Raw genomic sequence first — 17,047 nt, 5'->3', positions numbered from 1 at the left:
ATTGCCAAATAATTGTTACATTTGTTGGAATTTGTAATCATTAAGATGACATATGGACCGAGGCTGCTGATCTTTACTAATGCTCTCGTATTCAACAGTTTTAGTAATGGCAGGTACATATCTTATTATATTTCAGCTACTTAAGATATTTGTGCTAAATTCAATTTTTCAACCTACACAGGTCTACCTTATCTAGACTGTTTCTGAATTCATGCCAAAAGATTCTGCTTAAGTTTGACATGATATATTTTAACTTTCGTTTAAAAACAATATCATCTAAGATTTAATACGATACATAGCTGTGCATTGTCTGATAAAGAATAAAAAGGAATCATCATTTTGCAATTCACATTACCTATCTGAAATGCTATCTTAAGTCCGCAGTGCCTTCCATCAAAACGAATTATGCCACAGAATTTCAGAACTTGTTTGTATAAATTCTTGTGTAAATTCTTCTCGGGATTTCCACCAGGTGAAATTCTGTATTGTTGCCAATGTTTTAATGGGTAACTTGTCCATCATCTTTAGATATGAATGCTGTCTCGCTTTCAGTTTTAAAGGTTTTTATTTCCGTAAAGCAATTGCGTACAAGGAATGTATATAAAATATAACGGAAACAATAAAAACAATATGGAATCCCCTTTTAGGTTTAACTCCACTTTGGGGTGGAAAATAACAACAAAGAGGGTAGCAGTTGCGTAAAAGCTGTGTCGCTGATTCTGGATGCTAAATATGCTCTTTGCTGGGGTCAAATCGCTCCCAATTGGTCAATCGTTCTAGCCAGGCTCATGCCTTCCCTAATTGGCCATGATCTCTCCCTGGCCTTCTCAGTGTTTTTCAGAATTGGTTTCCCTTTAAGCTGTGAGAAAAGCCGTAATCTCTATTGACATTTTCCTCTGGCCAGAACTCAATGGCCTCCTTTGTTGGAAGTGGTCTGGTTGCTCCAACGAGTGACCTGACCCCCGGCAAACAGTATATATACCAACCAGAATCAGGAACACGACATAACATTCAACGCTGTAGATGATAGAAGAGTTGTCAGCTGAAACGTCAGCATCAATGTGGTATTTAACCCAGTGGAAATCCCGAGAAGAATTAGGCTTGTTTGTACAAGTTCCCTAACATGAGCTGTATTGCCTACTTTCAGATATTTTTCACGTTTAATGGCATGGGCATCTAGTGGTACTTGTTTGAGTGAACTGCACATGTAGGCAGTTAGGAAATGCTTGTTAAAATAATTATGACGAGATTAAGACTGCAGAATTGAGATGACAATTTTGACAGCTAATTAGCATTTTAAGGCTGACAGGAAAGTATGCATTATTGAGGTGTTACAAGCTATTGAAAATGATTATTACAATTTATAGTTTTACTTCTTTTATAGCAGTATGAATTTTAGATTGGCAGTGATTGAAAAAAACCTGGGTATACTGTAGTTGAGTATGGGAATGATTTCCAGACCATTCTTTCTTTAGCTCCAAATACTAACTGAATGAGTGTGAAGGCCAGTGAGGGAGAGGAAAGGTTTGTGACATAGTGAATGAATGATTGATTGGCAGGTTGGAAGGGACCACTGGTTCAGGTCAGGAATATCTGACCTGAATTTTTGCTCCCTTATTTTCAAGCCTCTTCTCAGTGTGAGTTTATTTTTAAAGTACCTAAAATGAATGGGAAACTATTGTTTCCCATTCAATAATGGATGTTGCCATTGCTAGAGAAGATTTGAGCATAATTTTTCGGAAAATGTTGGGTTGGACAAGGGTATTGTCTCATTATGTTAGATGAGGGAAGTTTCTGATGAAACAAAACAATTGGGAATTGGTTATATTTTATCGGTTGAAAAGAAAACAACTATCAACAAATTAATTTTATTTTTAATTTAACATTTATTTACAATCCGCAGCTCATTGCCACTTATTTCAATAATTTTGTGAGGAAAATATAATTAAGGAAGTCTTATATCACTTCTTGCTTGAAATGCTGTTAAGTCTGACAAAATATACAAATAATATCCTCCATACGTGACCCTAATGGTTAAACATTTTTTACATGAAAAGTAGACTAAAGAAACACTATTTCAGCTTAGGAGCAAATTAAGAATATATTTTATGCCAATTAAAAACTAAATATGCAAGTTTAGAGTGCACACATTGAATGACCTATTTTAAATCTTAGCACAACCAAAGCAGTGATCGTTGTTAACAATTACTCTTCCAAAAAATCATAATGTAACATCTATCTGGCAAATAATAACAACATTTAGTGTTGATAAGCATGATAATAGATTTTTTCAAAATGATGTAATCATCAGGCACCATACAAAGTAAGAGTAAATTCTATTCTAAGAGGAATGACTTTACAGCTTCATAAGCAAGTAAGTGAAAAGAATCACACTACCTATAACTTGCCTACGTGTATTTACAAATAATTGTGAAAACTTGTTTAGAAAACTATTTACAATAAGGGTACTTGAGTTTCCACTATAAAAACAAGATTAATGCAAGATTAAAAAATATGAAAATTACAAGTTTAATATATAACACTTTGTGTAGCACTTGAATGCTAACTCGTCCTTTTTTTCTTTATATTGCTATGCCTATAAAAGCATAATTTTTACCAGATTTTCAACAGATGCTTTGTAATAATATGACAATTTATTTTCCTAAACCTATATTTACCCAGAGCAATCGAAAGATACATTGCTGTGAATTATCACCGTGGATTCATAGGCTGCAAAGTTATCTAAAATAATTGAATTTATTTTCATAATTTCACATCAAAATTATAAGACTAACTATTTGAAGAAAATCAAATGTTGTTAATACAAGTAACTTGGAGTAAAAAAGATGCTATAACTAATTAGAGTAAAATTGATAAATTAAATAAATCACAGCCTTTTGGATCTTGAAGCATTGATTCAGACTTGAACTTTTTAATAAAAGTTGTACCAAATCAAACAAAATCCAAGTGACTTTCAAAACAAGGTTACAAAATTCAAATGAGCTTAAAAACAAAGTTACACAAAAAATGGGCAAACCACAATAATCCTACGTAGTAATTAACTTATTTAAATGCCTTTCAGTAATCTACATGTGAGAATTAACAATACTGATTGAATGTATTCATTACATTTAACTTCCCCATATGCAATACATGATAAAAAATTAATTTGTGGCCATCATTAAAATAATCAATTGCACGATCGACACAAGTTATTAATTTTTGACGGAAGTATCTTGTTTTTATCTAGTGTAATGCCAGTATGACCTCTTCATTTAAATAACTCCATGATTCACCACAAATACACTATTGAGGCTGTTGTTGTTTCCCCCCCTGCTACCACATGCTCATGTGGGGTAGCAGAAATTTGATGCATTCAATCAGACTACTAGATGAAGTGGTCTAAAGCCTCCATAAGGGCTGAAGGAAGCAAACAGACTGGCTGCAGCAGTTCTTGGAGGTAAGTAATATTGTTCCCTCCTTACTTGATCAATAAATGTACGGACTGACAGAATGCAACAAATGAAATTAACTGTTTCATAGCAAAATGTTTCCTCAGACTTACTTTAAAAATGTTCATACAGAAACTATGCATCATGCAAATGTTCCATTGAAAAGGTGGATTTTTCTGTGCTCTTTATCTTTCATCAAGGAAACATCTACCTTAACCAAAAATACAACAGTAACAACTAAAACGATATGCATAACAAAATTTAATATTTCATGAGCATTATTTTCAATTTTTCCCTTATAGCTACTTATATAAATATTACTCTTGTAAATCTCAAGTCATTTCTTCATTTTTGTGACTAGCCACTTTTAAATTTTGGATTAAAATCAACATTCTTCTCATCAGCCATCTTATGCTTATTAATGTCTGTTCTATTAAAAATACTTTGTATAAAAAAGAAAATTATCATTACAGTTGAAGAATAATTAATCAGCAGTCTAAAACTTCCATCTTAAATGTCTTTCCAATCCGGTGGGATGTATCAGGCCCATCATCTTGATAGTCATCAGTTGGTAGATCATGGTATTCATCAAGCTGTATAACGAATGAAAGAAACCATCAATATTTAGAAGAATAAAAAGTTTACAGTGTCATAAATTTAACTAGTCAATCATGCATGAAAGCTAAGTATTTAAGAGCTGCAATGAGCTAAAAGCCATTCAATCATCCATACCTACTTGGAACTTGTCTATACAAACATATTTCAGCTAATAATACAGTACTAACATAGAATGCAGATTTCAGTGATTCTAAAGTGTTGGTCGCATGAAGAAAATCTGCTAAATGCATTCAGATAGAATTATGGAAAGTGATAATCCTATGTATAGCAAACTCAGATAACAATAAAAGTACCCACCTGCAGAGGAAACATTTAATTTTAATTATTTAAAATGGCAAAATAATTCATTATTTATCATTTGTTTAAGTTACTAAGATATTTAAATGTTTAGGTACGTTAGAAAAAACTGTTATTGATTGTTTAAAAGGTGGCAAAACAAATGTTTTCATCCATTATCATAAAGCATAACTATCATGTATGTGCATTGGATGTAACATATTTATAAATGTGATGATTCATACTTGTGACGGCCATGCTTTAATGACTGTCAGAGATAGGAGACCAAGTCACAGCTGTCATCATTATCAAAGAGATTGATTTCTCCTCAGTCATGGTAAAATTATAAAATAAGTCTCTATTTTCTGGTTAAAAACAGTGATATCACCCAGCAGATAATTACAATAAGCACATCCCTGATGACACTCAAAGGAAAATATTGAAATCAGTTAAGCCTACAAACATGAAATGAAAAAGATCAAGAATGTATGTTAATTATATGGTCCCTTCCTGTAAATGCTGATCTTTTAAAACCCTGATTATAAAAGAGATAGTTTAAAAATAATTATAACAGAATTAATTCCTTAATATGCAGAATAATTCAAGTTTTCTTCTTCAAAAAACCAAGTAAAAAATATCCTATAATAATAGCAATAGGCAAAACAGCAATGCAATCATATTATAAAGTAATACTTGTGTTTATTCATTACAGTTTTGAAGCATATGTAATTGAAGCAGATCACACAATAGCTTAAAACACCATCTTAAATGTTAAATTTTTAAGAGATTGCTTGATTAATTATTCATTGTTATTTTAAATCCAATATTACTACATAAATGTTAACCGATATACCAATGGCATTTTATTTAAAGCAACTTTTCTGGAGAAGCTAAAACAAATTCTAAATTTTTCCCAAGAGAAAACCTAAATTCAAACCAACAAAAGATTTATTGATTGCCAATCTTTTTAGGTAGGTACCTTTCACTCTAAACAGTTTAAACTATTACATCGACATGCATATATGGATAAAACAGTAAAGCATGCATGACATCTTTTGAATATCAATGGAAGTTCATAGTGTGCATCATGTGGCAGAAATGATGATCATAAATTTCTTTCTAAAAATATCATACAAATCCAACTAGTTCTATCATGGGTACTGTTCATTTTCCTGGCCAAAACTTGTCACAGAATTGTCTTCCAAAATAATTGGTAAATAAAAGAAATGTCTTCAGTCAGAAAACCACACAGTGTATTGACTAAATATAAACTATATAAAAGATTAATTCAAAGAGTCAAAATCTGTCCACTTATTAGAGCTAAAATCACCAATATCAGAAAATAGCAAATTAAAATATTTAAAATAAATTTAAATACACTATACTTAATTGTTTACCATTAATCTAATGATTTATAATTGACCTTACATGGATTTCAACAGCATTTTTGAGCAAAGGTATAACTAGTAAATGTATTATGTATAGCTATGTATTAATTATGTACCAACATTTGAAAATTACTTCTTAAGGGTGCATGTCAAGTTTTTATCTGCCAACTTAACAAATGAAGAATTTTACTTATCAGGCTTGATTAAAAACTCTTGATAATGGGATATTCCAAATATTTTACAGAAATTTTATATCCAGGTGTACAAGGTACACAATCATTGCAGGGTAATGTGTGGATATTCAAAGCAAAAGTAGAGCTAGTTTTAGAATTGAGCCAGCATAAGAAAAGAGGTCAACCTGACTTTTCAATAACTCACCCCTCTACATCACATGAACAGTTACCTTGAATGATTCCCTTCCACTTATCCAGGGGATGAACAATTTGTACACACTCCTTCACCAGAAATATTCATCCAACCTCCTCGCACTTCCCTTACTTCCATTTGTCTTCCTTTCCTCATCAGAGTAACTCCTTAACTAATTAACCATGCTTTCTTGGTTCTCTTACAATATATCCTTCTCCAGCCCTAATACTTCTTGCCTACCTTCATCATCTCCTAAAACATATCTTTTCTCTTCCCCTTACTCCCAGCTTACCCAACATTCTCCCTTCTACTACAGCCTTCAATATCACAGTATTTCCCAATATGTATCACTTCCACCATCACATATGAGCAAAATTATTTGATGTCCTTTCTAAACAATTTTCTCTACTTCTATTAACATCCAGATCTCAAGTCTCCAAATTCATTTTCTTTCCTCTAATACCCACAATAAAGTTAGGAAAAAAATCCTCAATCCTCACAAGTACAATTAAGGAAAACACTAGAAATTTCAAGTCAGAATATTTGATGCAATTAATTTGGCTTTCAATTTAGTTTAAGGTTAACGGAATATGATGCTCAGGGAATATGTTCTCCCAAGTACTACTTGAGATTTCTTTGGCAAACAGCCTTAAAAATTTGTATGCTAATGAATGCCATTCAATTTCCAGAGGACTCACATAAACTAAATACTATGTTGGCTCAAACCAACATCTAATACCTGACATTAATGAGAGGGGAATATCAACTGAGAAATTGAGATTCTATGGCACTCAACTTCAGAAACAGAGATTGTGGTTGCAGGTAAACTCACTAATCTGGTGGAAAAAATATTCTGGCTCTAAAAAACTTCAAGATCATATCCTCCTCTTTAAACATGTTGCCTTAAGAGCTGTTTTCACCCTTTAAAAACTACATACAGTATACTCTTGATTAGCCATGCAAATGGATCCATGGATAACCAAAGTACACTTAAGTTTTTTGGACCAAAATGGCCAAAGTAGCAGGGACATAAGGAGAAGAATTGCACTAGGCAAAGAGGCTTTCACAAGGAGGAGAGGAGAGAATTGATGACTGGGGTGTTGAGCAAGGATGTTAAGAAAAGAGTCATCAAAATTTAATATGGAGTGTAGTTATGAACAGCGTGGACACGTGGTCACTGAAATAGGTTGATAGATGGAGATTGGCAGTTTTTGAAATGTGGGTGTGGAGAAGGATAGAGAAGGTGCAATGGACCAAAAGGGAAACAAATGAGAAAGTGTTAGGTATCTGGAAGGGAGGAAGGAAGTACACAGAGATGAAGAGGGACCTGATATAGAGTAGGATGCTAGATTTTGTGTTTTGTTAGGAGTCACAAAATATTTATTTTGTTAGTTGTGTCCATCAAAACCTACCTTAAATGGTAGTTAACAAAACAATTGAGGTGTTGGGGAAAGAAAATAGCATGGATAATCAAAAGTTTACTGTAGTTAATATTTTTCTCTTTCCCATATTAAATTAAAGGAAGGTAGTAAAGGTAGTGTAAAGGTAGTTTTAAAAAATCTCCATCCAATAAAATACATATTCATGTCATATGGTATGTATCACTTTCATAGAGATTTTTCCTAGTCATCCATAAATTACCAATATATTACAATTACTGACTGTATACTATGAAGATTTTTCAATACAATTCTACCTTCTGCAATTTAGTGATAATTTTTGTAGCATGCAGATTTCCTTATCACATTCCACAAAAAAATGGAGAAAACTATTTAAACAGCTATTACACTCTTAGAAGCCATAAAATGCAAGGTGATGCTGAGAACATCCCAGGCATACCAGCAAATACTTTCCATATGCAATATGCATTCATTAAGGGTTAAATACATATCCATGCTATAAATATCTATACCCTAATGATGCAAGTACTTCTGCACTAACCTTAGCAAAAATCAATTTCTATAATGAGATTGAGAGAATATATCACGTGGTATGCACAAAGAATTCTCAGTACCTAATCCTGTTGGAAAATATGATTATGCATCTATAAATTTCGGTAAGTGAAAATTAGGATTATCATTATAGAATGTGCTTTTTGCCACTATTAGCTTAAAGGCCATCCATTAGGTCTAACTAAATTTCCTACATTATCTATAATGGCCGAGTTCCTACTGAAATATTTTTCTGTGTTTCAGTACAAGAAATGTACCTACCTATATTAGGCAAGGTGATATTACATTAAAAAGTCAATGACATACAAGGGGGGACCCAAAAGTAACGGAAATTGTGCTGCTGTGGGGAGCGAGAGTGGGGGAAGCCTTTGTTCGGCCGGTCATACATCAGGTTCACGCCTCCTGCGTCAGTCGTGCAGCCCCATCGCTGTGCCTGGATCGGTCCGTATGTGAGAGCTGTTTCAGTGAAACAACTTTTTTCATTTTGGCGAAAAACATGATGGCGGATTATCAAGAGCAATGTGCTGCAGTGAAATTTTGTTTCTTGTTGGAGAAATCGGCCGCGGAAACTATTGTAATGCTCAAGACTGCTTATGGGGAAGCTGAGCTAAGCAAAACCAGAGTCTACGAGTGGTTTACACATTTTAAAAATGGTGAAATGTCAATTGAAGACCAACCCCGTTCAGGCCACCCTTCAACATCAAGAACTAATGAAAATGTCGACAAAATCAATGCCCTCATTTGTGAAGACCATTGCAGAACCATTGATCAACTCTGTGAGATGTCTGGAGTGTCATGGAGCTCAATTCAGAGGATTCTAGAGCAGATCTTTGGCACACAGGTGACTGGTTCTTCCATCATGACAACGTGCCAGCTTATACCACCCTCTCTGTGATGCAGTTTTCGACAAAAAAACGGCATGACATCGATTGTCCACCCCCCTTACTCACCGGATTTAGCTTCATGTGACTTTTTTTTGTTTCCCAGACTCAAAAGGGACATGAAAGGAAAGCATTTTGACACTGTGGAGGAGGTAAAACAAAAATCGCTAGAAGGCCTAAAGGACATCCCGATAATGAATTTCAGAAATGTTTCAAACAATGGAAGCATCGTTTGGAGAAGTGCAATGTGGTCAATGAGGAATACTTTGAAGGTGATCAAAATTGAATGTAAATATATTGAGAACTAAAGAATCTACAACAACATTCCTGTTATTTTTGGGTCCCCCCACGTAAAATCTAATCCATAATGTAGATTTACTAAAGTTAAAATATCTATTCATGCTTAACTCTCGAAGTTACAGTGAAACTTTGTCCATGTGAAAAATTAATTTAATTTAGAACTAGGCACTTTTTATGCATTTCCTATAAAGCTGCTTTGTATTTTAACTAGATGCAATTTATGCTATTAACTCCAAAGCATTAAATGCCTTACAAAGTAAATGTATACCTAATCAATGCATATGTATTGGGGATGTACACAAGTTAGAACTAATGTCTAAATACTGAAGAAAAGTAATGTAAAATTGATAAAAAAATTATTTTTAAGTAAATAATTATGTCTTGAATTCATGAGTAATTTCCATGATCCTATGAGTGCATTTAAATGCATACATTCACAGCATTCCTGATGTTATTTAGGAATGCCTCTCTGTTCTGAGCACCATAATTTTATATGGGAATTTAAATTTACATGGGAATTTTACAGATCCTCTTCTTGGAATTTACATTAAATTTTACCAGACTTTTGAAGTTAATCTTAAGAAAATTAGAAAGTCAAAGTTTCACTGCATTGAGAATACATATGCATACTATATACAGAGTGCATCACAAACATCTGACTGTTTTATTAATTCAAGTTTAGTTGGGAAGAAGTAGGGAACATATCTGTTGAATGGGATGCTGGTCTTTTTTACAAAAACTGCAATAGTCAAACTATTTATTAAAATTCACTAATAATGCCTCAAATACCTGAATAACTACCATTCCTAATAATGCATCTTGTTTATAGCCAAAACTGTGGGTACAGAAGTGGCATCAAAAAGAAAGAATAGAAGGGGGAAAACTCTTCCTCAACATCCTGATTTCCAAGGATGTCATGAATGCAATGGTCAGCTCACTCAGCGTCACATTCACACAATGACACATTAGATAAATTCCCCAAGGAAATTATTTAGTATTTGCATGTACCTAACATTCTGTTTCAATAAATCATTCCACTTGGCTTTGAAAAGCTACAGTCAAACTGTCAGATATTTATGACACACCCTCTATATTATTGATGTTTACATCAATTAAAAAGAACACAGCTTAAGACACAATCAACATATTTATAAAATCTACTACCATTGGCAATATTTTAAACAAAACTTTCAATGACTACTCAAGCCAAAATTTGGCAAATGCCAATACACTGAAGGGCATGCTCCATGTGTACCAACCTAATGAAGCAAAATTAGGATGAATGGCCACTCGATTAATGCTGAAAATAAAGAGAACGTGCACTGATGCAGATGAGACAACTAAGAGGCCCCTTCAACAAAATTGAAAAAGCCTTTTTGTCTGCACTCACATTTCCATGAAATTTCTGCGATTGCTTCCTGTTATTCATCTTCAAAACTGCATAACACACTCAACAACCCACCTTGTCTCCCTCACATACCAACAACCCACCAGTGCTCTCTCACTTTCCACTCCACTCTCTCCCTGTTTATCATCTGTGTCACACCTCCAATTCCTTACCAATGATTAAAAATATACAACATGAGAGCTACCCCCAATATACTAATATGTTAAAAAATATCATGATGGACAAAAAATAAAGGTTATCCTGGTTTTGCTATGATTCAATTAATGACTAAAAAATACTCATTGACTAGAAGCCACTACAAAAATTATTTGAAATATATACAACAATATCAAGTCAAATGAGTTATACACTGATATTTAATTAAACCCTACTCCAAAGTATGTTCATTCACAATGGGTGATTTAAATTACTCGTTTGTATAAAAGAAATAATGACACTGATTAGAAGTAATGCAAATATAATATGCTGCATATTTCGGTCTTACAATATAGTTTTGACCTTACTTGACAAATTCTACAATTGATCCCTAGAATGGTTGTTTGTGTAAATTCTATAAATTATCATGATTCCAAAACTTTCAAAGGATATCACCATATGCAAAACCCTTGAGATAAAGATTATATTATATGTCTTCCAAGTGCTTACAAAGGAATATGCCAAAAAGCAGTACTTGGTTCGTTTCACATTGAGGAAATTGTGGCAGGGCCCTATCCTGCCAGAAATTTATATTATCTTCATATCGTTCAAGTAAGGTAATTATTTGAATCAGTAAGATCAAATAAACAGTAGAGCGGTGATTATCTGATGAACAGATAATCGGTTAGTCCCAGTAAGAGGCATTCATTCCCATTTCCCTCCTGGCAGCTAATGGCATTTGATATATTAGAAGAGTCTACCTGCCATACAAAAGTAATTTACTAGCATAACTTATTAGCACATATATGCACTTTAAAAGACTTTATGATGAGTCTTCCTAAGCATTACTCCATATTATTATGGCATATGTGACTGCATAAGCTGCTCCAAATGATATTTGAGCAATCTGATTTATATTTACTCAAAAATGACAAGAAAACAATCATTATGTAAACATTTGCAGTGCATGAAGATGAAGTGGGTAGCCTCACCTAATTCTTAGGAATAGAGGTTCGTGGTCTCAATTTGTTAGCTCTATGAGAGGGTCATTAAAGGGGTATTAGTGATCGGGAATACTGGGACCTCTAAAAGGCCATCCTACAGTGGAAAACATTCAACCATCCAACAAAATAAAAGAAACATACATATTCTGGGTTAAACTGCTGAGCTGCTGGGATAAACTGGGCCCCTACTATTGAAACGAGAGAGTGGATGCTGGCAGATAGCATTATTAAGACTAGTGAGTGCCAAACTGTACTTGGCCTAAATTGACCTTTAGATACTAATCAGTGGGACTATGTACTCAGATTGATAATATTTTAGTGCATAGAATTTCAAAGAATCACCTACACTGAGACTTGTATAAAAGGCATGCCTGATTTATCTAATTTCTCTCAATACCATTTTGTCGCAATGCAATGATTGAAAATTATGACAATACTGCATGTGTATATATCTTCACTATTGACTTTTCTATATGACGGTGAAGCATATAAGCAACACTTAATCAAACAGCAATAATTTTTACTGCATAAATTTTCCTTGGGGTAATTAGAACGTATGATTAAGTCACAGAAAGTATGTAGAAAAAATAATCATTTGCTAAAATATACATGCAAAACTTGACATAATATGCCACAGAAAATTAAGTCATAATAACCTGGAAATAAAGATGGATCCAGTCATCCATTATTTACATTTATCTACTGATTCCTTCCACTTAATTACCTTGGATAATCAACGCTCTACTGTAGTATTCTTGTGATGGTATCACTAAAAAATATACTGTAAGATTGTAGGTGCCTGGTTACCAATCCTTTATCTATTATGAACTTTATAATTTTATATTTATCTATTAATAATAGGTAAATGTTTATAATCATTCCTAATATGTGAACCAGGGATAACTTAAAGACTTGAAGATATTACAAGGACTTTCATGGCTTACAAATCAACTTGAATTTTCAGTAATCCCCCATAATGATCAAATGTTGGTTGCGAGTCAACAATAAAAAATATAAGCACTTGAGTTTTCTCTGTACCTCCATACACATCAGATTTTAACCACACCTAGCCTTAATTTTTTTTGTAAATATTCTAGGTATAACTGATCCCATTAATGCATCATATGTATATTATTTGCACATAATGGTGGTACACATTTTTACACTGTCATTAATACCAACAAGTTCAAATTGTGACAAAAATGTGATTTTTGACGCTGGTTTTACTTTTGTGAATCCATCCACACCAGCCTGAGCATGAAGACAATTTATAACACTACTTAATATCTATTTTATTATATTTGACTAATGATCATTTTATTTTTCCATTTATGCATTCATAATTATCAATGACAAGATCAATCAGGAAAATTATTTCACCAGGCCAGCATTAAAACCCAGATACCACTCAGCTGATCTACCAGTTATATCATTTGACCACATTCCCAGGTGTAGTTATGATGCAAAAGAGATTTATACGAAACATACAATCGCCAATTTGGAATTCCAAGTTCAAATCCCAGACACATCATCAAATGATTTTTTCAGAGAAATTGCACGCTTAGCTGATATCTTCACCACATCTTAATCAAGATCATGGTAAACAACATTAACAAACTGCCCCACATAATCGCTGACAATTTTATAGATGGAATGGCAAAAAAACTTCTAGAATATCATCGTAAATAATTAGCATTGCCTAATTTACAATCCAAATAATCTTCAAAATATCAATGGTATTTTTTATAACTAATGGATATCAATGTGTTGCTAATTTGCTAGATATATTAAAAAATTTTTGGAAGAGGTTGGCTATAGGACTTAAGAAGAATTAAATTCCCACCAGTTTTCTGGAATGAAATAATGATTTTCTGTTGGCAGAAAACAAAAAACACTTCATTTTAATATTAAATATTTTAGAGGAAGTTGATAAATAACGTAATAGTTTAAGCATTTCATAAATGCTGGTACTTACATCCACATCACCCATCATTTCTTTGGTGGATGCAGTTGTGTCTATCCTACGAATAGCACCCTGGTGTATGCTGGTATCCAATTTAAGGCACTGGAACCTCCGCAGGAGAAACACCAGAATAATAGGAAGAACCCCAGCAACAATCATGAGTACAGCAATGACTAAAACCCAATTGGGATATGGCAGTTCTGTTGTTTCACCCTGAAACAAAGACATTTTTATTTTAAACAGGCTCAAAAAATTCAACCATTGGGTTATTAAATATATAAAGGTTGTGTTTTGCAAAATATTTTAAAAAGTTTTTGATCCCTCCCTCATGATACTTATTTTTTAAGCCCACAAATGAAATAACCAAATACCAATTTTCATCACTAAAACCTAATAAATATATGCATATTTTAAAAGGTTACATGAACATGAACTTTCAGGAATTCAAACAGCAATTTTTTGGTTTCTGTCACGACATCTACCACCATCTCTATAGGTGCAGCTCCTCACATGAGGGTTAAAAACCTAGATACTACCTCTAAAAACTATAGTTAGATTCTGTATATAGGGTATAAGAGTCCTTTGATTGTACTTCAGAACACCAACTAATTATGACGTAAAAGGAAGGCCAAGTTTACATTTACAGCTGCATAAAGCTTATCCATCTGAGAAAGATGCGTAGTAATTAGCAACTTTTAAAATGTATGAAGTATAAGGAATTTCTTAACTGACAATAGGGACAGTTTTTTAACGTTTTAGGCCTGATGACTTCATTTAAAAGAAAATGAGTATTGGAAACAATTCCTTTATTATTATTGGTCTTTATCAGCAATGGGAAACGAAAGTATAAGTATGATTATGTAGGGCTTAAGCTTCAAATTATAATAGTGCATGAGCCATCAACTGAGAATTATGAAAAAGTTGTTTAATTTGTTTGATAAGATTATTAATTAAACTTGGAATTATCCTTCCATTAATATTACTTAGGTTACTGGGAAACTATTCAATAGTGTGCATAGATCCAAATAGAAAGCAAAAATTAGTCCAATATGCCCACATCTGTAACTAGATGGTTGATTTATTTATGGATGAGTTTAAAAAGTATTTCCTATGTGCATTTTAGTCGTACATTTTGGTAATTCCAGCCAAGGTTTGAAAGTAAATTGGGAGAAGTACACAAATCTACAAAACTTGATAAGGAAGCCTAATACTGGCTATTTGAACTAATGCACCCAAGCAAGGTTAACATACTGCCGACCCTCCTAGTCAGACTCCTCTTTCATCCTACTCCACTCGTGGAGTTGTGCTCCTCATATTCCTGAGGTCATGGTGGGGCATGGGACTCTATAGAGGGGCTCTGATTTTGAAAATTCAAAAACAATGGCACTCTTTTAATATTTGTGGAATACCCACTTAATGTCCATTGAATACTATTTTAACATTAGGATAACATTTATAATGGTTCAAAAATTGGTAAACTTTGAATTCTCTCTTTAATCCTCTAAAACTTGTATTCTAAATGTTATTAAACATTTTATATGTGATTGAAATCTGATTTTGCATAGTTATTAAATAATCATTACTGCACAGCATGGGAGATTTTCAATAGGAGGAAAGAGTAGAGCACTGGAACCCTTCTCTGAAGTGGACGGAAATAATTTGGATACTTGCCACCACCTCCATTTAGGCAAACTCAAACAAACAATATCATCTCCATTCTTTATTTAAGTTCTAAAGATGAGGGTTCACATTTGGATGTAAGCAAATGACAGGTTAATGGGAAGACATAACTCAGAATTACCTTTTTAGCATCCCAAGCATGGTAGGTTGGCTTATGTATGACCCGGAAAACTATTGATGAAATCAAGATGCAGGTCATAATGATTGGTCCAAGATACCTCCATGTAATTTGCCAGTACCACCCAGGCCGAATGCCGGTCATATCAAATATGTCTTGGGTAAATCTAAAATGAAATCATAAAAGATTAATATTGGTGAAATTGATTTTTAAAACCAACATGACAGTAAAACATAATGTAAACTCAATAAAGCCCTTTCATGCATCTGGATAACTTTTTGGCAATTATGTGCAAGAAATCAATGCATGCACATAAATATATAATAAAATCATAAATGCTGTTTGCTAATAATTAAATTAAAATCTGATGCTAGGGGTAATAGTGAAATTTCAGGCATTTTATCAGACATTAATATTTTAACTTTCCATCAATTAATCTAAGCACCATATAAACTGAAACAAATTGTGCATGATGAAGTTTGATTGTTAATAGAACAATATTGACTTATTAAAGTATGTGTGGGCTATTTTTCAAAGCAATTATGATAAATAAAACATACATCTCAAGGAAATCAAATACTAGGAATACATGGAATGTAAGACCTCAGAGATTTTTTCAGCACATTAACTTGAGATGCTTTTTTCCAATGAAAAAATAGAATGCATCCAAAATCTTTAAGAGCTTGAATAAAATTTTTTTATGCAATGATTCCTTTCTTCTGGATAAAATGATGTTAAAAGAAACTTTCCATTATATTTGGGCTAGTAAAATAGTTATGAGAATAGAATCTACTATAACACTGAGGGTGTCATAATATGAAGGCTGATCCATGAAGAGTGAGGATAAGTTTTTCATTAGCATAATTTATTGTGCAAACATTTCCATTTTTATATTGTTAGCAAAATTTGTATAGTAAGTGTGGCACAAGTTTTAGCGACAGCAAATGTAGAAATATGAAACAAGTTTAGTTTACCGATGGCAAGGATAGAGATAACATGCCATACTACATTGAAAGTTTGCTCACAACTAAACATATCTCGAGCAGAGGTGCATTAAATACCACAGGAGGCTTATGGAGAATCTGCTGATTCTTAGAGCACAACTAGAAAATTGTTAAATTGTTTAAAGAGAGGAGACAATCAATTTCACCGGAGGTGATCTTGGAGCTCCAGTAACTGCTCTTATAGGAGTAAATATTAACACCACTGCTTTCAGTGAGAGTAGATTGCTGAATAATGAACCTGAATCATCAGAAATATTAAAATTTCCATTTCAAACTTCATAAAATCCACAAATTTGGCCATAACTTTGTGAAAATTACTATTACTTAATTTAGCTACACATTTTCCACCTCTAAATAGGATTTATTCTCATAACTTACTTCAAACATCATAATTTCAGTGAATATGATGCTGTAGGGTTGAAACTGGTGTGCGAGTGAAGTTTTTTAAATGTTATTGGTAACTACAAAGTCAAATTAATGTAAAAATATTGTACATGAACCT

The 17,047-nt window shown here is 33.1% G+C and overlaps 1 protein-coding gene across 2 annotated transcripts in view; it reads right to left on the bottom strand.

Moving 5' to 3' along the window:
* Positions 1-1,852: 1,852 nt before the first annotated feature.
* Positions 1,853-17,047, bottom strand: part of LOC139693448 (sodium-dependent neutral amino acid transporter B(0)AT3) — a 142,231-nt gene continuing 127,036 nt past the window's right edge. Inside the window, exons 8-11 of one of the 2 annotated variants that reach the window (XR_011702049.1) lie at positions 15,545-15,707; positions 13,756-13,956; positions 10,624-10,788; positions 3,934-4,045 (exon numbers count right to left, since the gene is read on the bottom strand). Coding sequence is in view for 1 of the 2 variants with exons in the window: in XM_071591607.1 (XP_071447708.1) it covers positions 3,941-4,045; positions 13,756-13,956; positions 15,545-15,707 (469 nt within the window). In the remaining variant the exon portion in view is untranslated. Of the gene's footprint in view, positions 4,046-10,623; positions 10,789-13,755; positions 13,957-15,544; positions 15,708-17,047 lie in introns of both variants that reach the window. The other variant, XM_071591607.1, reaches the window with a different exon arrangement.

This window comes from Hetaerina americana, unplaced genomic scaffold (genome assembly GCF_022747635.1).
Source record: "Hetaerina americana unplaced genomic scaffold, ioHetAmer1.1.p SCAF_5, whole genome shotgun sequence".
In the NCBI taxonomy this organism is placed as follows: Eukaryota; Metazoa; Arthropoda; class Insecta; order Odonata; family Calopterygidae; genus Hetaerina; species Hetaerina americana.
This window is presented reverse-complemented; position numbering and strand designations above follow the sequence as displayed.